Source organism: Petaurus breviceps, unplaced genomic scaffold, assembly GCF_028583685.1.
Source record: "Petaurus breviceps papuanus isolate PSGF00001 unplaced genomic scaffold, PetGlider_PUasm1.0 90847, whole genome shotgun sequence".
Lineage (NCBI taxonomy): Eukaryota > Metazoa > Chordata > Mammalia > Diprotodontia > Petauridae > Petaurus > Petaurus breviceps.
In genome coordinates this window covers 6,031,927-6,056,711 of record NW_027187360.1, presented here as the reverse complement: position 1 = coordinate 6,056,711, position 24,785 = coordinate 6,031,927, and the positions used below count along the sequence as shown (strand labels likewise).

At 38.3% G+C, this 24,785-nt stretch overlaps 1 protein-coding gene across 1 annotated transcript in view; it reads left to right on the top strand.

Moving 5' to 3' along the window:
- The window catches only part of ATP9A (ATPase phospholipid transporting 9A (putative)), a 190,770-nt gene that overhangs the window by 44,846 nt on the left and 121,139 nt on the right, over positions 1-24,785 (top strand). Inside the window, exons 3-5 of the mRNA XM_069072428.1 lie at positions 385-498; positions 9,011-9,119; positions 24,543-24,601. Of these exons, the coding sequence (XP_068928529.1) occupies positions 385-498; positions 9,011-9,119; positions 24,543-24,601 (282 nt within the window). The remainder of the gene's footprint in view (positions 1-384; positions 499-9,010; positions 9,120-24,542; positions 24,602-24,785) is intronic.

Here is a 24,785-nt window from a genome sequence, read left to right as displayed (position 1 = left end):
TTTCCTTTACGCCTCACTTGAAGGATTAGATCTATTTAGAGAAGACTACAGCCATGGAAGAGGAGTGACATTCAGGCCTTATCCAAGCAGCTTCTAGGAGACCTCAGCATTTTTCATTGCAGTGTTAACTACCTACTGTAAGTCATGTAAGTGGGGGCATCTGCAAGGTTGAATGGCAGCACATTTTTAAAGGAATTGACATTTAGACTTATTGCCTTTTATGTCATTCTTATGAGTTGAAGTGACCCATTGGAGCCTGTTTCAGGAGTTTAATCACCACATAACCCTTTCTTACCCTCTCTCTCAGCTGTGCTTTTTGGCCATCATTTCCCCCAAACCCTCCAACCCACTTATATATTTTTTTTTCTTCTATTTTAATTACAGGTGCTGTTTAATCAGTTCAAATACTTTTTCAATCTTTACTTCTTGCTTTTGGCCTGTTCTCAGTTTGTCTCTGAAATGAGACTTGGAGCGCTTTACACATACTGGGTTCCCCTGGTAAGTAACCTAACATTGTTTATTCAAGAGCCCTTCAGTGTTACACAACAAAGAATTCTTTGTTACTCCAAGCCAGCCATCAGTATGGGCCAGGAACATTTTAAAAAATTGCCCAGACCTGTGATTTCATCACTGTAGATAATCTTTAGTAAGGAAATTTCCTCTACCCCTTTGCAACTTAAGAGGCTTAGAGTTGCACGGGGCACTGAGAGGTTAAGGGACTTATTCAGGACACACAGCCAGTATGTGTCAGAGGGAGGATTTTACCCTTGCATGCCTCACCAAGGGAGCCTTTTGAGTGCAGGCTGTTTGGAATGTCATATGAAAGCTTGATTCACATGGGATCTACCATATAATGAGACTTTCCTGAACAGCTCTGAAATGATCTTGGCAAACCCCATTTTCTGTTTGTAGGAGCTATGATGTATTTATTAATGTGACCACTGGAACTGGGAATAGTGTTGATCTCACTGAGCTTTTGATGACTATTAAAGAAGAAATTGAACTTAGAAACTTCTCAGCCCTTTCTCTCTAGGGACTGACTTGGTGCTCATTTATTTTTGCAGACATCAATCTCCAACCCTTTAGGTTGTCTCCTTAACAAACATTAAAGAATGTTTTGGGGCCCAGGTCCTTTTTGAAAAAGACTTATCATTTTCAGTGGAAAGAGTTGTCAAAGGTAATTTGCACCTGATGCTGCCCAAGCTAAAACCTATTCCTAAGGAATACAGATCATAAAATGATTATAGAAGTGTGGTATTTAGAACTGGAAGAGATAATAATTATCATTTATATAGAGCTTTAAGGTTTTCAGAATGCTTTATACGTATGCTATTTGTTTGATCCTCACTGCAACCCAGTGAGATAGATACTGTTATCCCCACGTTACAGATGAGGAAACTGAGGCCGAGAGACATTGAATGACTTGCCTGGGGTCACAGAGCTAGTAAATGTCTGAGGCAGGATTCAAATCTATCACTCAGTTCACTTTGCCAGTAAGCAATCTAGAGATCTGTTCATTCGATTCCTTCATTTATAACTGAGGCTGAAGGAGCTCACTGAAAAACATGTACCTAAGCTGAAGTAAATTCTAACTTTCTGGCCTGGGTGAAGAAGGGAAGGGATGTTTCACCCTTCCACTTAAGGAGACAGAAAACTTGAAGAGTGGACAAAGTTTTCAACAGTGTGTCTCTTCTGCTTCTTGCTATTTTTCTCTTTTGTTTGTTTTTCTTTTTGGAGGGGGAAAGTAGGGCAACTGGGGTTAGGTGACTTTTCCAAGGTCACACAGCTAGTAAGTGTTAAGTGTCTGAGGCCGGATATGAACTCAGGTTCTCCTGACTCTAGGTCCGGTGCTCTATTCACTGTGCCACCTAGCTACCCCTATCTTTCTATTTTGTTAGAGAAGAAAGATGCAATAAAGGTAGACAGAGGATGGTGTAGAGTATAGACCTAGTTTGATTTGAGAGCCATCCCTGTAATGATCTCAGACAGTCTAGATGAAGTGGATTGATTAATTATGAGGAGCAATGCTTTTTTGGGCAAACTGATCAGAAACTCAGATACTACGTGCCAGTCCTAAGAATAATAGCATGCTAATATTTATTTCAGAGTATATTTTAAAAAGAAAATAAAGTTTGAGGATAGGACCAGGAAATTACGTTGCAGTTGATTAAAGTTAGTAAAAGAAATATGTGGAAATCAGAGCACATAGAATATTGCCTTGCCTGTAGTGGTCACTCAGTAATTATTGAATGAATTGTGCCTTAACTTTTCTTTTAAGGAAATTTATTTAAAACAAGTCATTATAAAGCATAATTTGATAGGATGAGCTATGTTTAGCTGTTGTGCTATTTTTAGGTTTTTTTTTTTTTAAACTGTTTAGGACTAGTGAAAGATGACTTATTTTGATCTTGGGCAAATTATGCTTGATTTGTGTTGTAGTGACCAAAATATCTGATTGAGGTCTATTCTCTTTGTTGTGGCAGAATATTTTTTGTTTTATTTGCTTTTGTTTTGGAGAGGGGAAGGCAGGGCAATTGGGGTTAAGTGACTTGTCCAAGGTCACACAGCTAGGAAATGTTAAGTGTCTGAGGCCTGAATTAGGCTCAGGTCATTCTGACTCCAAGGCTGGTGCTCTATTCACTGTGCTACCTAGCTTCCCCATGGCAGGATATTTTTGAGGAGGGGAAAATATCTTTGGAGCACCAACCTTGCAAGCTTGCACTTAGGAAGTGAAAGTGGATGTTGCAAAGGCCTTTGGAACACACAGATAGAGCTTCAGTAGAGGGCCAGGCTGATGGGAGATGAGAAAGTATCTTGACTTCCCTCCCTGTTTGTAATGTTTTCATTCTTAAGCATCTGTCCTATTAGGTCATGAACTGTTTCAGTTCCCTAGAAATTTATATTTAGAATGGGAAGCTAGGTGGCATAGTGGATAGAGCACTGGGCCTAGAGTTAGGAAGACTCATCTTCTGGCCTCAGACACTTACTAGCTGTGTAACCCTGGCCAAGTCACTTTACCTTGTTGGTCTTTGTTTTCTCATCTGTAGAATGGGCCAGAGAAGGAAATGGCAGGGGAAGCTGGGTGGCACAGTGAATAGAGCACTGGCCCAGTAGTCAGGAGGACCTGAGTTCAAATCCAGCCTCAGACACTTAACACTTTACTAGCTGTGTGATCTCGGGCAAGTCACTTAACCCCAATTGCCCTGCCTTCCCCTTCCCCCCCCCCCCCCCCCAAAAAAAAAGCAAAAAAGAATGAAATGGCAAAGCATTCCAGTATCTTTGCCAAGAAAACCCCAAAGGGGTCACGGAAAGTTGGACACAACTGAAAATGACTCAGCAATAGATAATTAAAAGTATAATGTCTCAAGAAGCGATTTGTTCCCACATGGGCGCTTGGGACAAAATTTTCATAAGGACTTTAAGTAGAGAAATATTCAGTAGAGGTAACTTTTATCATTTACAAAAATAACCTTTAACTAAAATAGTGTGGTGTGTTGCATGCTGGGCTGCTTCCCACCCGATTGTTGTAGGAAATATTTTTTTGCATAGACTGAACTCCTGTTGCTTTCTCTGGGGCTTGAGCAGCGCCTAGGACATTGATTGAAAACCAGGTTTCCCTCTTAAGTTTTTAATCCTATGTGCCTGGCTTATTCCAGAAAGTCATAGATTTAGGAAAGCAAGATCTAGGCTTTCTAAAGATGCCTTGCAAGAAACAGAACAGAGACAACCCCAAAGAGCAGGCTTTCTGACATTTTCTGGTAGACTTTTCTGATGTTCGCAATTCCTTACTGTGCTTCCACCCCCCCCATCCCCAAGAAGTCAGTGGTGACCCATTTCTTTTTACTTCTTTCTAGTGTTTCCCCTTTGGAATGGCTTTTTCTATCATGGTACATTTAGAATATGAAACTGCTTCACTGGTATATCTTGTAGTCTAAGGGAACAAATTATTATTAAAAAATTAAATTTATTAATTTTTTGTTACATTTTAAGTTTTGAACTATCTCCCTCCATCCTTGTTCTAAATCTTCAGGGCAATTTTCCTTAATAATTTTTTGAAGTATAATATCTAGACTTTTTTTATTATAACTTTCATAAGGGAACAAATTATTTACAGATGAGTTTATCAGCATTTAGTCTCCTTATTTAACTGGATACATGTCGTTTAACTCATCAGGCTGTTAATTTAGTATATGCTTTTAAGCTCCCATGATAACAAAGCGCCATTGGAGATATAAAGACAAATGAAACCCAATCCCTCCCCTGTAGGCGCTTTGTTCTACTGGAGGGAACACACTGCATAAACAAATACACATAACTCAAGGAAAACTGATGAGGGAGAGAGTACTAAGTATTGAGGAGTTCAGGGAAGGCCTCATGGAGGAGGTGCCTTCTGAGTTTGAATCTTGCAAGGATTTTGAGAGGGGGAATGAGTAGGCGGTGTATTTTAGGAGTGGAGGGCAGTTTAAACTAATGAATTGGAGAGGGGGAGAATAGAAATAAGGAGACCAATTAATAGGCTGTTAAAGAAGTACAGGCAAGACAATGTGAAGGGCCTGAACCATGGCATGACTGTGGATATAGAGAAGAGATGGATTTGAGAAAGTGGAGGTGGAATTGATCAGAGGTGGAAACTTTATAATTTCTGGTGCCTCCTCTTCCCTAATTAAATTTTTTTTTGCTTTTTGGAGGGCAGTTGGGGTTAAGTGACTTGCCCAAGGTCACATAGCTAGTAAGTGTTAAGTGTCTGAGGCTGGATTTGAACTCAGGTCCTCCTGACCTCAGGGCCGGTGCTCTATTCACTGCTACACCTAGCTGTCCCCCCAAATTAATTTTTATTCATTTTGTATATGTTTCATACATGCCTGTATACATATATGAATTGTCTCCTGAGGGCAGGGATGATTGTACTTTCATCTTTGTTTTCCCATTGTCTAGGACAGTGTCTTGCCCGTAGTATGTACTTAATAAAAGATTGTTAATTGATTGATGGGAAGCAAAAAGGAAGGCTGTTAGGTGACATAATGGATAGAGTGATGAGCCTGGAGTCAGGAAATTCTGAGTTCAAATCCCACCTCAGACACTTACTAGCTGTGTGTCCTTGCGCAAGTCACTTGCCTATGTCTGCTTCAATTCCTTCAGCTATAAAATAGGGAGCATGATATAGCATCTATCTTCCAGGGTTGTTGTGAGGCTCAAATGAGATAATATTTGGAAAGCACTTAGCAAAGTGCCTGACACATGTTGTTCAGTTACACCTGAGTTGTTGTGACCCCATTTGGGGTTTTCTTGGTAAAGACAGTAGAGTGGTTGGCTGTTTTCTCCAGCTCATTTTACAGATGATGAAACTGAGGCCAACAGGGTTAAGTGACTTGTCCAGGGACACACAGCTAATAAGTGTCTGAGGCCAGATTCAAACTCAGGAAGATAAGACTTCCTGACTCTCAGCCCAGCACTCTGTTTGCTTTGACATCTAGCTTCCCTGGTACATAGTAAGTACTTAATAAATAAACTCTGAGGTTATGACTCAGGGTGGGGTGTGGGAGAAGACTGTAGTACACTCAGTAGAAATAGGGAATAGAGGAAAGAGAATGAGTTCCATTTTAATAGATGTTCTGCTGTAGATAAAGGGGAACTGGACTGGGAGTCAGTAGACCTGAGTTCAAGTTCTGACTGTCATGACTTCTTTGGGCCTCAGTTTCTTTCTCTGTAAAATGATAGAGATTGAGAGGATCTTAGAGCTTATCTAGCCCAATATTATTATTCTGTAGTTTTCTGTAAGGTTCCAAGTTTCAGTCTTAGTTCTGTTGATATTTGCACAATAGTCCTGTGCCTTGGGTTTAATTCAGTCAATCAGTCAATATTTATTAAATGCTTACTATGTGCCAGGTACATAGTCCCTGTCTTCAAGGAGCTCACAGTGGAATGGGGGTGACAACATACAGACAACTGTGCTCAAACAAGCTGTGTGCAGGACCAATAGGAAACAATCAGCAGAAGGGAGGCACGGGAATTAAGAGGGATTGGGAAAGGCTTCCTGCAGAAGATGGATTTTCCTTCTTCCTTGTTGACCCCAAGATCACTCCTTGGTTCAGAGTCAAAAACCATCCTTTCCACAGTCACCTGAATCTCAGTTCAGTGGTTCTAGTTTCTCCTAAGGATCCACTTATCCATTAGTTCAACCCAGTTTTTGCAAAATGGCTCACTTCTTTTTCATCTCTCTTTTAGATCTCCTATGGTGTTCTGCTTTGCATGTCTAATCAAACTCATCTTATCCATCTTGGAAATGTTCTTATCAGTCCTGTTTCAGACAAAAAGGGGGAGGGGTGGGAGATAAATTTTTTTGGAGGGGGGAAGGTAGGACAATTAGGGTTAAGTGACTTGCTCAAGGTCACACGGCTAGTTTTTGTGTTGTGTCTGAGGCCAGATTTGAGCTCAGGTCCTCCTGACTCCAGGGCTTTGCTTTATTCACTGTGCTACCTAGCCTCCCCGATAGTCTTTTTTTTTTTTTTTACTGTCTTTTTGTTTTATTAAATATTTACCAATTACATTAACATTTTTTAACATTCATTTAAACATTTTTGATTTCCAAATTCTTTCCTTACTTTACACTCCTCCCTTTTGCCTCGAGAAGGCAAGCAATATGATAATTATTATACTTGTGAAACATATTATACATGTGAAATATGTATTCTTATACGTGTAAAACATTTCCATATTTTCAGTGATGCAAAAGAAAGCACAAAAAACCAAGAAAAATAAAGTGAAAAAAAGTATGTTTCGATCTGTACTCAATGTTCATCAGTTCACTCTTTGGAGGTGGATAGTATTTTTCATCATGTATCATTGGATCATTTTCTTGATTGGAATAGCTAATTCTTTCACAGTTGATTATGGTTACAATATTGCTGTTGCTGTGAATGATATTCTCTTGCTTCTGCTTACTTTACTTTGTGTCAGTTCATATAAGCCTTCCCAGGTTTTTCTGCAGCCCTTCCTGCTTGTCATTTCTTGTCATTTGCACAATAGTATTCCATTGCAATAATATTCCACAGCTTGTTCAGTTATTGCCCAATTGATGGGCATTAGGAGCAGTATTCTTAAATCTGGTTATTTTGGGGGTATGCAGATCCCTTCCTTAATATCTGTTACATAGAGGGTAAATTTTCCTTAAAACAATTCTCACAAATACTTATACTCTCCCTTGAGTTTACAAGATAAGAGGTTATTTTACAGACAGATTGAAATATTTGAGAAATCTATATAGGTGATGGGCAGGTAGGTGGCATAGTGAATAGAACTCTGGACTTGGAGTCAGGAATACCTGAGTTAAAATCTGGCCTCAAACACTTACTAGCTCTGTGACCCTGGGCCAGTCACTTCACCTTATTGGCCTCAGTTTCCTCATCTGTTAAATGAACTGGAGAAGAAAATGGCAAACCACTCTGGTATCTTTGCCAAGAAAACCCCAAGTGGGGTCACAAAAAGTTGGACATGACTGAAATGACTGAACAACAACAATAACATAGGTGATATAATCTAATCTGATCTTTGAGTTATGATTCTTGAGATTTCAGCCCTAGGTCCTGAGGTTTTGATTTGTACATAAAAGTGCATAGTGAAGTAAAGAGAGAGAAACAGAGACAGAGAGGTGTGTGTGTGTGTGTGTGTGTGTGTGTGTGTGTGTGTGTGTGTGTGTATGTGTGTGTGTGTGTGTGTATGTATGTATGTGTGTGTGTGTCTCTGTCTCCTGCAGGCTTTTGAGTCCTTACCGAAACATGTGTCATTTGATTTATTTCAAAATAAATCCTTATGGCTCAAAGAGAGTAGGGTTTTCTAGCATAAAAAGAAGTGTACTTATGAGAAGTCATTCTAGGTCTTCATTCCAGGCCTACCCCTAAAACTGATTCTTGGGTTGTTGGTGGAGAATAAGTAACAGCTAACTAGAGCGATAAAGTCCAACTTTAAAATGACTGAATATCTTCTATCTTATTCATTATTTTATGTCATTGAAAAAGATTTCTCAGAAAGGCAGTGAGTGCCCTGAAGTCTTAGAAATAAGACTCCTCTCCAAATATCATTGGATATTAACCCAAAAGTTGAGTAACTGGAATTTATTTCTGTACCCAATTTGCATCTCTTGGTAAGGCAGTTTTTAGCTGTAGGGACATATTCTTCTGGTTAATGGGAAGTGTATGCATAAATGGAGAGAAGATGAAATACCTTAGTCAGGCAGTGCAGGCAATTTCCAAGATTTATTCGAAGCAAAGGAGTATAGTCTCTTGTCTTTGTGCGCCCACACACTTTCCATTAAAATGAATGGGAATTATCCACACCCATGTGGAGAAAAATAGAAACTCAAGCATTGGAGAAAAGCAGTTTGCACATGGTACAAAATAGCTGCACTGACAACCTTCTGTGAACTTGGTCAGACCTCTTTACTGCACCTTGGGGGATTATCTTGGCTCTGTATGTGGTCTACTTTCACTTTATTCCAAAATTGACCAGATTTTCTTTAGCCACAATGTACATCTTATCCTTGATTGGCAATGGGAATAATCCTCCTTCAATTGGGAAGAGCTACAGTTCTTTGTCAGGGTCACACAAAGAGGCACATCCCTGTCTCGTTTATTTAAGGGATTTAAACTTTTGGGGAATCAGTTTAAATATTGCATGTGGCAAATAATTGGAGGGAATTTTTTCTTTTATTTTCTAAAGCAGTTGTAGCAGCTGTCATAAAAAGTGACAATTGACTGTGTCAGCTGAGAAAAACAGAAAATGTGTCAATGTGATCCTGTTTTGGAAAACAATGAAATAAATGTTTTGGACTTTGTTGATTAAAGGAGAAAAAAATGAGATGAAAACAGATAATTTTTTCTATTAGGATCCTTTTCCCTTCTGTTCTGCTCCCCCTTTTTCTGTTAGAACAGATTGGGTCAGGGTAGATGGGAAGGGGGAAGATTTATTAAAGCCTCATGCCTGCATTCTTTTGCCTACTGTCTTCTCTCTTTAGGGGTTTGTGCTGGCCGTCACCATCATTCGAGAAGCAGTGGAAGAGATCCGATGTTACATGCGGGACAAGGAAGTGAACTCCCAGATCTATAGCAAGCTCACAGCGAGAGGTCAGCTTTTTGGCTCCTGCTTTCTGCCTCTGCTTGCTTCATCCTGCTGCTGACTGCTGGGGCAGCGGGGGTCGCAGCTCAATCAACTGCGCTGACAGTAAAGGAGGCAGAGTTCAAGGCCCTGGGCGGATAGGCGAAGGGGCACGTGGCTCTGTGGTCAGTTCGTTGCTCCTGGTACAAGGGAGGCATCTGCCTTCAGGTCTGGTGGGCTCAAGGAGGTGGAGAGTGGATTTTAGTGATGCATAGGATAATTTTTGCAATGACACAGATAATTAAAATCTCTAACATCCTCATTTTGATCCTATGCCTTAAAATTCATTAGACAAATGCTTATGTGTCATACATTAAAACTTTGCAAAGAGATTCCCTACTTTAGTCCCTAGTCTCAAGTCCTAGACTCTGGGGAGGCAGTTGGGGTAGAGGTGGGAAAAGCTGTTCTTCTCTTCATGCTTCTACTTGCATTATAGGGATTGTTTGGGCCTGGCTGTATCTGACCAGTCTCTATCCACAATTTCATCAAGTAAAGATCAGGGATGGTAGGGAGGAGGAAGAAGAGGACTATCCAAGAAATTAATCACTGGTAATTTTGAAACCAAAATTGAAAAAGTGTTTCTTGAAGACACCAATTCTCCCAAGTTTACTATATGTGCATTTTCCCTACAATAGACCATTACAGAGAAACAGTTTAATACAGTAAGAACCCTGAAATTTTAAATCCAAAGGCTCAAATTTGAGTATTGACTTTACCCCTTTTCTGGCTGTGAACTGGGTGTCCTTGGACAACTCATTTGATAGCACTGAGCTTTGGTTTCCTCTACTGTAAAATGAAGTTAATAAAACTTGTATTACCTACTTCATAGAACTGTTGTTAGGGTCAAATGAGTGAATATGTGCCAAAGTACTATGTTGTAAAATTACCGTAATTGTTAGGTAATAAGTGGAGAGATGGCTGTATTTGGAATTGAAGACCTGGTGTCAAATCCTTCCTTGGTTACTTAAATACTTGTGTGACCTTAGGCAAGTAATACCTCTGTGGGCTTCAGTTCTCTAGAGGGTTAAACTTGATGATTATTGATATTCCTTCCAACTCTTAAATCTGTGGTCCTCATTACTACTACTAATAATATAAGCTTTAAAGCACAGTATGTTGTTAGTATCATTGAATCTACCATTCTCTGAGATTTGATATAAGAGATTTTTCATTTGTATAAATTTTGACAAGCGAATAGGGTGTTGGAGTTGGAGGCAGGAACACCAGGGTTCAGATGCTGCTTTAAATACTTGCTAGTTGCATGACCCTGAAAAAAATAATTTAAACACTCTCTTTTAAGGTTCCTACTAGCTTTAAATCTGGGATCTTTCTGCATACACATAATTTTCTAGACCCATGTATCTCATTGACTAAAGTTTCTTTCCATCAAGAAATCTAGACTATAGATTTCTAGAGTTCAGGTAAGAAATAAGAAGCAATGCTTAAAGTTTAGGGGAAAAAAAGGAAAATTAGGAGCTGGCCAGGTCACAATACCCAAGGGTTATGAAACCATCTGTTGTAGAACTGAATAGATCACAAGTTTTGCTAGGAAATTAAATAATAATTTATCTTTGGGTCATGATCATTAATTCCACAAATATTTATTGAACAAAGACCATTCCTTATCCTCAAGTTTATACTCTAGTGGGAGGGGTAAGATGTAAAGGCAATAAGATGCCAAGAGGTAGAGGGAGCTTCTGTATCAATTCACATATAAACTGGTTTGGGGAGTGGGGGGGTGGGGCAAGCAGTTGGAATAAAACGATTGGATTTTCATCAAAGGAAAATATATTTTGGACTTTTAAAATGTGAATTTCAAATTATCCAGGGCAGGAGAGCTTTACCCAGTGTGCTTGCCAGGATTTTTTCCAGTTTACCAGATTGCAGACTTGCTGGTTTTTCTAGGGGACCAAAGAATTGTAAATTAGTGTAGAATTGTTTTGCTAAAGAAAGCTCGCATCTATACTGTACTTAGGAAACTCTGGTGCCTTTGAAAAAGAATTCAGTCTAATCTTTACCAGGGCAGGTGCTTGTGTGCTTTCTACGTCAGTAATCACGAAGCCACTTCAGTGTGTTTTTTTGTAATCACTATATATTAAATCCCCCTTTAATAACATATTTCTACTATAACGTTTAAAATGCTTGGCAACCGACAAAAGCCCCATTTGAGAGGGGGCAATACATCTATTTAGAAGTAAAGAGGAGTTGCCTTCTGGATTCTATTCATGGATCTATCTGAGCTCTGACCTTTTCTTTAGTTCTTTTCATATTGCAATTACTTTTCCCATGAATGATTTTTCTCCCCCTACCCTTTAACTGCACAAAGTTCTTGAAAAGATCCTAAGGAGAATTGGCAGATGGCTCTAGCATTGAGAACTTGTCTTCCTTTGTTTTGTTTCCTTTGTGGTCTGTAGTCTCAATTGTGGGACCAATATTGAGAGTTGGAAAATACAGTAGGTGTAGGGGACAGAACATAAAACCAGGGACCAGACCACAAATGTGTGTTTTTGTTTGCAAGCAAAACAAAACAAAGAGAAAAATGTGTCAATTTGGAAAGTGATTGAGGGGAGCCAAGTTATCTGATACTGGTCAGGGGGCAGGGCGAAGGATCAGAGTGCTTCAGCTGGAAGTTTGCAGACAGAGGAGCAAAAAGAAGTCTTTTCTGCCCCTGATATTTCATTATCTACATGGGCTGCTTTGAGTGAGGTTGATGTTGTTGTTGTTGTTTTTTTTAACAAAGGCCTTCTTTTTGCCTTGAAAAAATAGGGAGGCACTTTGTGTCCCTTTGCCACATGTGTCTGATTCTTATCAAGTATATAAATGTGTTTTTCCAAAATCTTCTAATTCAGTATTTTCCTCTGTTTGGTAGCAAGAATGTTGACTACTTTGTCTCAAATTTGTATACATCTATGGTTGTTGTGCAGTAATGATAAGACTTGTATTATCTACTTCATAGAACTGTTGTTAGGGTCAAACGTGTGAATATATGAGAAAGTACTATGTTGTGAAATTACTATTATTGTTAGGTAATAAGTGGAGAGATGGCTATATTTGGAATTTATTATGTTAATGGATTTGTTCCAGCTTTCCTCTTGAAACACAGCCTTTGAAATAAACACACACTTGTGTGTCTGTGTCTGTATCTAGGTATACTACATATGCATATATATTATATATATGTGTATATGTATATACACATATACATATACACACATATATAATACACACATATTTACAAAGTTTTAAGAAAGATAATTACACTGGTGTATTTCCTGGCAGAAACTCCCAACTTTTTCAAAGTTTTAAATTGAAACAAAAAACTTGGTTGATTAAAAGAGACCTGAAGTTAAACAACAATATAATTAAATTCCAAATAATAAAAAACCTCCTGATCAGTTGTCTTGTTCAGGACATGTGAGTATCAAAAAGTATTAATAATGTACTACCTATATTAGAAATAACTGTAGATTGCTCAATAAGAGGTCTCAAGTATCTTAAAAGCTAGAGTTTTTAATTGAGCAAATCTGTTTTCTTTCCTTGTGGTGTTTTCTTTTGAATTGAGTAGTTACTGAAGATTGTTTTATACTTAAATCTTGTCCTTTTTTCCCCTGTATTTCCAAACCACATAATTTTCCTTTTATATGTAAAGCTCTTTAGGCAGTCTCAATAATGAAGTACAATGATAATAGCAACTCAGATTTATATGGTGATTTAAGTTCTGTAAGATGCTTTCCCCGATGGGTCTTAGCTCTCAATTAATTTTGTTATTTCTTTGTTAAAGTGTCATTGGACAATATGGGTCTGACACAAAATTCATAATAGCCCCTTTCAGTTCTGTAGTAGAAAGAGTACTAGGTTGGGTGGTTATGAAACTTGAGTTATAAAGTTGACTTTGATAGCTGTGTGATCTTTTTAGCCATTTTCCTTCTCCAGACCTCAGTTTCATGCTTTCTAAGATGACATACTGGATTATTTTTTTAAGATTCCCTTTTAGCTCTGAAATGTGATTTTGTCATTAAAAAGGGAAAATCTCTGCTTGAATTTTTTTCCTGGTATAAGAACTAAGCTACTCAAGATGAGTCTATTATATTAGGTGCATTTTTTGAGTAGGTGTTTATATAGAAGGAACATAGCCATCAATGCACCCATGCTCCCAAATTCTGCTTTGGTGCATTCATTCCTAGTCATGAACTAGCTTGAGCTGAACAGATTGTCCTGAGCTGGAGAAGTATCTATTTAGGAACATATGTTTCAAAGTCATCATACCTCAGAATCAGGAAACCTGTGTTCTACTCCTATCCCTCCCGTCTCTTTATTGTGTCATTTTGGGTACCAGTTGCTTCTTTGGGTTTCATGTGCTCATCTGCACATGATTTCAAAGTTCCTTTGTAGCTTTGATGTTCTCTGACTTTAAATATGGCTTCTGGCTCTCAGTTATTGAGCCTTGCCATGTAAAATAGATTAAATCAAATTGTGTTTCATTTCCCTAGTGAGGTGGACTGGATTAAGAGAGATATCTGTTTTAACTTCCTATCTTCCAAACAAGTGAGATAACATTTAAAAAGTGCTTAGCACACTGTCTGGAATATAGTAGGAACTAGATAAATGCTTTTCCTCCTTCCATTCCCCATCGTGGCATAGTTTTAGGGTCTTAGTGGCCAACACTTCCCTGAGCCTTCAATATGCAGCAACCTGAGATGGGTTTACTAAATTCCCAGACTAATAATAGTTATTTATTATGTGCTATTAGCAGTAATCATATCACATCCACTGATGGAACATAAAAACCGGGGAAGGGATATACACTTGATTCCATAGTCAATAGAACAACTGTTCACCGGTGAACAGTTAGATGACATGATCAAGAATGAACAGCTAGGCAGCCAGTGAGTGAAAAAGTGGTCCTGGCAGATAGTAGGTAGTTTACTAAAGATTCTGGGTATATCAGGGGAGAACAATTATTGGATCCATGAAATGTTTCTGTTTACATTTGTAGTTACAAAACTAATAATTGAAATCACTGCTTTTACTTTGATTATAACTGTTAGCAAATTAAAATTGTCTATTTCTATTTCTCTCAAGCCTACTTGAATTTCTCTGATCTTGCATTTCACACCAGGGAAGCCAGCCTCAACAAATACTTTCATTGTATTAACACTTCTCATCAAGGCAAAAGGCCTTAATTAGGCAAACAAATAATTAGCCTAGAAAAAAGAAGTTCGGGCCAAAACACAATGAATGCAGTTGCTAATTGTTTTTTTCCCTGCTGTAGAGTGTGTGAATTGGTTTTTCATCATGCTTCATAAAACAAAGGAAGGCCAGTGACTCATCTTAGGTATCAATCTTTATGGTTACTTGAGCATATGTGAGTCAGTGCCCTTATTGAGTGAGTGTATATAATACTGCTTGGGAGTGCTACACTTTATTTCCTGTCCACAAATAGATTCAAAGATTAATAAAGGTGATTCCTTGCACTCTCTCTGAAACACCAAATAGTGCTGTCAGCTCAAATATGTCTCCGTTTGTTTAGAGCAGAAGTTCTTAATCCTGGGGTTCATAAATTTGCTTTGAAAAAAATCTATAACTGTATTTTAACATAATCAATTTACTTTGTAATCTTGTGTATTTTTTTTAATGCATTAAAAATGATTATTTTGAGGAGTCCAAAGGCTTAACCAGACTGACTGCCAAAGGAGTCTATGACACAAAAAAAGGTTAACAATGATTGGTTTGAAAAAGTATTTCTTTTCTATAGATAAGATTATTTTGTACATTGTGCATGGAGTTTTGAGGCCCATACCTGGATAACTTGGCTAGTTTTGTGGACAAGACTCCACATTTTTGGAATCTCTCAGGCAACTGGGTTTGTGGAATATTCTTTAATAGGTAATTATTTAGTTTAATTTAAATACCCACTTGGAGTGTTTTGTTCATAAAGGCTGTACAATTTCTATTTTTCAAGTGCAAATGATGTTCTAATTTGGAAGATTCTTTTGTTTGTTTTTAAAGACAGTTGAAGTGGGAGGGGTATTTTTTTGTTGTTGACAGGAAAAAAGAAATGAAAAACCACAAAGAGGTCACATCCCTCAAGGGCTTCTTGTGATGGTCTGCATCTTAACCCTTTATTAGTCTTGTTTCAACAATCTTTTGCCAAACTTGGAATCTAGTTCTTTTCTATGAATTGTCTGGATAGAGATCTGAAAGTTCTATTTCAGTTGCTTTCATGAGATTGTTGGCTATTTTGGATAGCACTGAGTTTACCTTTGATTCTAAATTTTTGTCATTTTGGCTTTTGGATTGATTTAAAACTCCAAAGGTTGCCACATGGACTCATATTCGCAGCTTCTCTCCGCCCCCCCCCCCAAGAAATCTTTCTATGAGAATATCAGATGGCTTAAATAACTCTGCAAAATGGGGAATGTATATTACTGGGCACTAGTAATCTAGCAACTGACTTATTTAATAAGCTTTCCTGAATGTTAAACACATACATTTGTGTACATCAATTTTGAGGGGAAGATTTCATTGTTTAAGTAAACAACAGAAAGTTCCCAAAGCCAGTAGTGGTGTTTATAATGGAGCTTCTGGTCTTTTAAAAATATCTTCAATTGTTCTATACCATGAAGAATGAAATCGATTCTATTTGAATTGGAAAATTTCAACTTTTAACCTTTGATGAACTTTGGATGTGTCTATAGTGCCCAGTCTTTCATTTAATGCTAACCTGGGGAAATGTTCACATGCCATAGAATTTACAGGAGAATTCCATTCATCACTGTCAGAGTCAGATTAAAGTGTGAGTTAAAAAGTAATACATTAACCAGGGCTGATGCTAAGGATTGCTTATGTAGATCTCTAAAAACAATCAGTGTCTTACACAGAGTGAAAAATAGAAGTATAGCTAGCGGTATTTGAGGTCCCAACATGTGCCCACACATTCCAGGGCTAGAGAATTTATTTTAAATTTTTTCCCCAAGTGTTCTACACTTTGAGGGAAGAATTGCCTTTTAGTTATTCCAACCTGAGAAACATCTGGTCTCTTCCCTCCAAGCAGACAAGCTACTCTTATTCTAAAGATATCACCCATGCAAGACCAGGAGTTGCTTATTAAAGGCATTGATTCCATTTGCAAAGAAAAGGGAAGCAGAAAAATTAATAAAACATTTGTTCCTTGTTTTAAGCAAAGAGAAGTGCATGAAAACTGATGGGATGAATTTATTTAAAAAAAACTTTTTATGGTTAATGATATAGATTGCTTCCATTAGACATTTCCCACTTAAACCCTTAGGAAAGTCTCTTTTTAAGCTCCTGTGTGGGAGCAAACTCTTTAAGATACTGCATACTAGATGTTGTTAGCTTCTAGTGAATTCATGATTCAAAAGCATGGCTTTTGCAAGAGAGCTGTAATAATATTTTTCTCGGGTGAAGGCTCCTTGAAACTCTGTATTATAGTACTAAAGGTTCACATATAGATAGCACTTTAAGGCTTGCAAAGTACATTTGTCACAACTACTATAAATGACGTAGTATAAAGAACATTACATTTATTTTATATGGGACAAAACTGAAGCCTTAGAGAGTTTTCTTTAAATTGGTCCGTGTTAGACAGCCAATAAACAGCAGTCAGGACCATTTCAGTCCTAACATTACTCTTACCGCTGAATCATGCTGCCTCTATATTATTACATTAGTGCCAAGATTTCACATCCATTTATTTCTATTCTAAGTGGATGTGGGAGGCAGGAGGAGTAGGCATGCAGAAGAAGGCACTTACAAAATCTGGCTGCTAACTTTTCTTTTGTGTACCTGTGAAAGCCACACACTCTTGTGGTGTACAAGGCAGAAAACACTGCGCATTTGTTGTAGATAGCAATCATAAACAATCACAAAGTGAAAAAACCATCACAAATGTACTTTAAAATCTAGTCAGAAATTTTACTCAACTCTGATGTCTAACAAGGAAGAAAGTATCTGCCCCATTGCTCTTGCTTACTTTTTCTTCGAGGGCATGTAGGAGACTTAGAAATAATGTTCAAAGTAGTGCTTCTAGATTTCAAACTATATCTCGTGAATTGAACAAGCTTCTCTGAGTGTTCTAAAAGTGTATATTGGAGAGGCATGGTGGAAGGAGCCCTGGTTTGGAATCAGGGGAACCTGGGACCTTGTGTTCCTTTCCATGTCATCCTTCATTGTGCTAATCTTTGACCCTATTTGCTCAGCTAGTGTTACTTCCAGGTTCTTCTCTTCTCCCTCCCCCTATTCTTCCCAAATACACAGAACTCTGTTACCAGTCCACTGTCCAAACCACAAACATCCCACAATTGCATCCCTTATTTTCAAAATTGGCCATTGATAATGCCTGTTTTTGGTAGCAGATGTTACAGTATGTGGGGAAATCCAAATTTGTTAGCATCACTGACCAGGTATGCAATTTTGTTAGGCTTAACTTAAAAAACAAAACAATCAGGTTTCTCTCTCTCTCTCTCTCTCTCTCTCTCTCTCTCTCTCTCTCTCTCTCTCTCTCTCTCTCCCCCTTTCTCTCTCCCTCCCTCCCTCTATTTTCTCCCTCTTATTCCCCCTTTTCTCCAACTCTTTCTATCCCCCTTTCTCTTTACCCTAACCTTTTTCTCTCCCTCCCCCTCTCTGTCTTTCTCCCTTCTGGTGGCCAGTTAGCTGATGAATGGTCAGGTACAGTAGGAGTGTTTGTATGAAATGTCTGCCTGCTGGGGTCAATCAGAAACCTCTTTCCAAACACAATGGATTAAAGAGGTTTTTGTTGAGGTAGAGCAGGCTGGGCAAGGCAGAGTTCAAATGAATGGATAATAAATCAGGAATCCATTCTGGGAGGAAAAATGAGAACCTGGTAATTAAACATTCTGATCTAATTGTTAAATTAAAACTTGTAACTGTACCTTATAACTGTAGGTTTAAAGAAACTGCGCACAGGAGGGATATTTTGGGGGTCAGACCACCAATGTAAATTTTGGTGATTAAACCTTTTTGTTGTTGCTGTTGAATCATTACAGTTGTGTCTGATTCTTTGACTCCTTTTGCGGTTTTCTTGGCAGAGATACTGCAGTGGTTTGCCATTTCCTTCTCCAGCTCATTTGACAGATGAAGAAACTGGGGCAAACAGGGTGAAGTGACTTGTCCAGGGTCATACAGCTAGTAAGTGTCTAAGGCCAGATTTGAACTCAGGAAGATCAGTCTTCCTGACTCCAGGTCTGGCACTCTACCATGCCACTAGCTTCCTGATAAAATCTTAGGCAACTTATATGTTGGTACTTGGGAAGGAAGCTGAGGAGCAGATGGTGAGTACAGGGTTGGTGTAGTCGTGAAGAAACACTGGGTCCTAGGATTGAGGAGGTTATCATTCTTCCCCTGGCTTTGTCACTAATCTGTTGCGTGATCAAAGAGAGCATAAACCTACAGCTGGAAAGGACCTTAGGGGTCATGTAGCCCAGCCCCCTCGTTTTATAGAAGAGGAAACTGAATCAGGCCCAGAAAGAAGTGACATCTTTGGACAAGTCCCTTCTGTTCCCTGGGTATTACATGAGATGAGGATTGAAGGAAATGATCTAAAATGATGTATCCTTTATTACCACCCTGCCCCTAAATTCTGCCTATTGAAATTCTACCTATCTTTTGAAAACCAGGCCAGATGTCACCTCCTCCAAGCTGCCTTCCCTGATGTTCTTCCCTAATAAGAAATTTTGCATGACATTTTGCTTTTAGCTAACTCGACCCTAAGCTGCACCTAACACATTCTATTTTGCAGAATAATTATGTGTATGCTGTTTTCTCTACTAGACTGAAAGCATCATCCAATTCAGCAAATTCAGTTCAGCTCTTAGTGGCTTGAGTTTTCTGCTTGGAGCCAAGAGAACTCTAAGTTTGAGTCTTTCCTTATGCATTTACCAACTATGTGACTTTGCCCTCTTTGAACATGTTCATCTGTAAATGAGGATAATAATGTATGTAAAGTGTTTTGCAAACTTTAAAGCTTTATATAAATATAAGGTATTAATAATAATAATTAATTTATTAAGTGTCTTCTGTGGCCAAGACACTGTGCGAGGTACTGAAAATACAAAGATGAATGATGATAAAGTTCTTGAATTGGGGATAGGGGAGCATACCCTCCGAGTATATTATTAAATCAGTACAAAGCAAAGTAGGGTGTGATAGATATAAAGGAGAAATCCAGCCAAAGTGTTTTAGGAATATTTCAGAAGGGAGAGAATTTAAGTGAATTGCTTTCAACTGGGATATTGGGAAAGCTTTTTCATGGAGGAGACGATCCTGGAACTAAGCCTTGAAGAAAGATGGGCAGAGATGATGAGGGGTTGTGCTTTGGGGATGAACGCCGTGGCCTGTGCCTGTGTATCCAAGTGGTTAAGGAAAAAAAAAAAAACAAGAACTCAGGACAAGATTAGAAAAGAGCTAATAAGCAAATTTAGATTAGAAGTATTATGTGAAGAAAGAAATGATGTGTGGAGTAAGGTCGGACAGATAGGTAGGTACCAGATTATAGAGGGCCTGAAGGTCTCGGGAAGGAATAAGCATTTATATAACATCAAGTGAGTACTAGACATTGTACTAAGTGTTTTATGATTATTATCTCATTTGATTCTCAAAACACCCTGGGGAGGTAGGCGCTATTTATTGTCTCCATTTTTCAGTTGAGGAAACTGAGGCTCTTATCCACAGTCACACAGCTAGTAAGTGACTGAGGCTAGATTTGAACTCGGGTCTTCCTGAGTCCAGGCCTAGTGCTCTATCCATCTACCTAGTTACCCCTGTTAGAGGCAATAAGGAACCCATTAAAGCTTTTTTAATCTAGGGAGTGATATGCTCAGACCTGTGCATTAGAAAGATTATTCTGGAGGCAGGTAGAACAGTGAGCAACATTTTATTACTTCAGGTAAGATTTGTTGACAGCCTGACTGGGGGGTGGCAGCATGAGTGGGTGGGATGTGAGCTAGCGATGCGGTGGAGGTGGAAATGAGAATTCTTGGCAGCAGTTTGGACGGGTGTGTGTGTGTGTGTGTGTGTGTGTGTGTGTGTGTGTGTGTGTGTGTTAGAATAAGGGATAGAGAAGAATAAAAATGACAGAGGTTTTGAGTTTGGGGCAGTGATATTTCAATAGAAATAGAGAAGTTGGGGGAGTATGGTGGAGGTCATGGATTCACTCTGGGACTCCTTGAGTGTGTGGGTTTATTCCTTTGTTTCTTCCCCCCCAGTAATTGACACAGTGATCTACATATACATAGTGGATACTTAACAAATGCTATTATTTTAAATTTTTTTTTGAGCTGCAGGAAGTTTTACTAAAAGAAAAGAAAAACTCATCCTATACTTTAATAGTGAGCATCTATTCATATGGTTGTGAAATCTTTTCATGTCAGGTTCTTTTTTGACATGAACCATTCCTGCAAAGGGAACTGTTCCTTTCATAGTCTGCCACTTTAGAGGGAGTTAAATTGAATTTTAAGGTTCCAATACTCAATGAATTTATGGGAAAGAAAAGCTCTATACAGGGAAGAGTCATGCTAATTTATGGTCTGACTAGGACTGAGTTTAGATAAAGATCCTTGCGCTTCTTTAACTCAAGAAGAGATCTGTGGACATTCTAATAACTACCATGTGTTCCTTTAGAAGAATAATGAATTATCAATTATCATCTGAAGATGATTTAAGTTTTCTCATAATTACAGAAATGCAAATTGAGGCAGCTTTGAAATATTACCTTATACTCAACAATGAAACAGTTTCAGTCCTAAGTGTTGGAGTTATTGGGGCAACAGGGATTTTATACTATTAGTTTGTTCAATTTGTCAGCAAGCACTCACTAAGCACCAACTGTGTACCAGACCCTGTACTAGGTGCTGTAGATGTAAATGTAAAGACCAAAGGGAGAGAGTCCTTGCCTTCAAGGAGCTTACATTCCACTAAGGGAATGCATGTTTAGATAAATGTAAGACATGCAAAATAAGTGCAGTGTGTTAAAGGTAGTAGAGTGGAGAAAAACTAGGGAAAATCAGGAAATATAGATAGAGAATAAGAGGGAGAATATTCTAAGGTTTGGAAGAAAGCTATTGCAAAAGCATGGTCTTCAAGAAAGATGTCGCATTATATGGCCAACAGACAAATGCAGAGTGCATGATAGAGAGAAGTTGTCAGCCTGAAAAGGCAGTCTGGAGCCAGATTATGAGAGGCTTTTTAAATGGCATACTAGGGAATTTATATTTTAACTTACAGGTGATAGGCAGTCACTAGATCTTCTGGAGCAGTGGAATAACATGTTCAGACCTGTACTTTAGGAGTATAAATTTGGCAGCATTGTAGAGGATATATTACAGAGAGGAGAAGCTGGCTATAGGGAGACAGCTTACAAGGTTATTCAAATATTTTAGGCAAGAGATAATGGCCTGAACTATGGTGGATGTAGTAGGAGTAGAAAGAAGGAGGCAGATGCAAGAAATATTGCGTAGGTAAAATTGGTAAGATTTGAGGACTGATTACATTTAGTGGGTGAGTTAGAGGGAAGAGTTGAAGATAACTTTGAGGTTGCAACTCCTGTGACTGGAAGAATTTTGGTGTCTTAATGAATCCTTATTCTATTAACCCTCCCAACTTTGTGTCATCTGCAAGTTTGATAGACATGCCAGTATTTATATCTTAGTCATTCATGAAATTGTTAAATAGCATAGAGCCAAGCACAGGTCCCAGAGGCAAGACCCTGGAGATCTCCTTTCAAGTTGACGTTAAACTATTGATGACTCTTTGGGTTTGCCCTTTCATCCAGTTTAGAATCTACCTAATTTAATTAGTGCATTGCCTCCCTCCCCACCTTTTCTCATCCTGACAGCTTTATCAAATGTTTTAAGAAAATCAAGATAAATTATATCTATAATATTCCCTCTATTTCCCAGGTGATAACCTTATCCAAACAACAACAAAAAGGAAATAAGGTTAGTCTAGCTTGAGCTGTCCTTGTGGAAGCCTTGTTGACTCTTTATGATCACTTCTTCTCTTTCTAGGTATTGATTAGTGTTGAAACAAATAGATTGAGTCATTCATTGTGTTTAGTGATCAAATCTATTAGAATTCTACTTTTATTACTTATATCAAAAAACTATTTGGAGGATGAGGGTTTCCTATTAAAGACATCTTTCTGTCAACCAGGTTTCCTTACTTCAGACAAGAATTCTGTGTCTGATGTACTTTCATGGAAATACTTCCAGAAAGCTCTAGAAATTACTTCATATACTACAAGGTTTGTAGGAAATTAGTTAAATTTTAAAACTTTAGCTAAATCTACTGCATTACTGAATTTCAATTATCTATAAATTTGAAACCTCAATTTCTTTTTGTTTCTATACTAGCTATCCATTTATTAATATGATTTAAAATTTTACTAAGAAAATTGAAGTTGAGTTCACTGGCTCATAGTTTTCTGTTTCTATTCTGTTTTTTTAAAAAGAAAATTGGGATAAAGCCTTTCCCTAAGGAATGTGATAGTAAATGATAGTAAATGTTTAACAACCAGCTCTGTAGGAAAAAAAATGTACATAACATACTTTTTTATCTGGAGGGGGGAGGGCAGGGCAATTGGGGTTAAGTGACTTGCCCAAGGTCACATGGCTAGTAAGTGTGTGTCTCAGGTCCTCCTGACTCCAGGGCCAGTGCTCTATTCATTTTGCTACCTAACTGCCCCCATGACATACTTTCAACTTTAATCTACATTATTAACATTTTCTCTGTCACTTTCTTAAGTCTAGACAGTCAGCACAGCAACAAATCAAGACCTTACTTGTAGCATTTGCCATTTCCAAGGTGAAAATGTTTGCACTGACAATTTAATAGTTTTAATATAAGTAAATTTGATCTGGATCAAGTGCACTCTTGCTTTCCCTAACCCTGTGGTCAGTGGTTTAAAAGATCACTGACAGTGACCCAGCAATTGTATTTACCAGTTCTTTCAATATCTAAAGAAGTAGTTTGTTAGTAATCTCATTTGGTCATCTAGATGACTTGGACTCATGCAAAATTGCCTTCTTCTCCATAATTTTTGGAAATATGATTGTCAGTCCTTGCCTTTCTAGCATTTTCTCTGCAGAATTTGAGTGGCAAAGGGCTTAGGAGCATCATTTCATCTCCTGAGCTGTCTTTTTCCTCCCTTTGCCAGGTTAGCACCTTAATTGCCCCCCTTTTTTTGGCACCTCTTAATACCTTGAAAGTCACATCAGACTTTCTTTCCCTACTTTCTGCTAACCTTTTACCTATCTTACCAATATATTTTATTTACCTTGTCTTACTTTGTTTTGATAACAGTCTTTGCCTTCTCTGTGAATTACCACTCTTCATCTCTTCCTTACACTGCTGCTTCTCCTTAGGTTCTTCCATCTTCTCTTCTTTCTCAAATCTTTCTACCTCAATCTCCTATTGGATCTTCCTGTAGCAGGACTCCTTCTCCACCTTCAATTTTTTGTTGGAGTTCTCCAAAACGTCTCCTCCTTATATTGAATCTCTGACCTGCTTAGTAATTCTAAAGCCCAACAAATCACCTTCATAATTCCTTTTTCATCTCCTTGTCCATTCATTTGTGCAACTCTTTTTTGGAAGTTGGAAGTAGATTACAATCTTGGTTTTCTTGTTATCATGATAGAATGTCAGAGTTGGAAGGGAACTTATGATAGCTAATATTAGTGTTGTGAGGGCCCTTGGAGATCAGTTAATTTAATCTTTATATTTTAGAGAGGCAGAAACTGAGGTTCAGTGTAGATAAGTTATTTGGGCAGCATCATGCAGGTAGGTAGTTAGGAAAGCCAAGAGTAGAACACTATTCTGCGATTACAGTTCTTCTGAAGAGGAATGGAATCCCGTGGGAACTCTACGCCACAGTACTGAAGCATTGAATAGTATTTAGTAAAATCTCATTTGGTGGATAAAATTCTTGTGGGGAAAGCAGATGGAACTTCAGAAAAGGACTATTTTTTATTGAGGGAGAAATCTCTGTTCGAGGTGAATATTCTGAGGGAAGTATAAAAAGATCACAGATCTGGAAGGACCCTTAGAATTCATCTGGTCCAACCCTCTCCTTTTACAGATGAGGAAACTGAGGCACAGGGAGGTTAAGCTATTGGTCAAGGTCATACAGATAGTAAAGGGATGAGGTAGGGCTTGACTTTGGGTTCTGTGATGCAAAATTCTGCACGCTTTTGTCTGTCCCACACTGCTTTCCATAATCAACTTGTATGAGTGCTGCATGCATGTTTGAGTTTTAGGAGCACAGGGCAATAGACAGTTGCTCAATGCTTGCTGCACTGGATTGAATTTTGTGAATGATTTGACTTCAACCTGATGGGGGGGACGTTTCTTCTCCACAGGCACAATGAAGGTGAAGAGTTCTGGCATCCAAGTGGGAGACCTTATCATCGTTGAAAAGGTTAATATAAACATGTGACTATTGAAATTCTTCTGTCATTGTTGGTGTGCACCAAGTTTTTCTCTCAGTTAATCTGAATGTGTAATTTGTGGATTGAAAAACTAATTGTACATTTACTATTTAATGTTAAATCTAATTCCTTTTCCTGGATACATTTTATCTTCTGCTTTATTTGGAGGTTGGG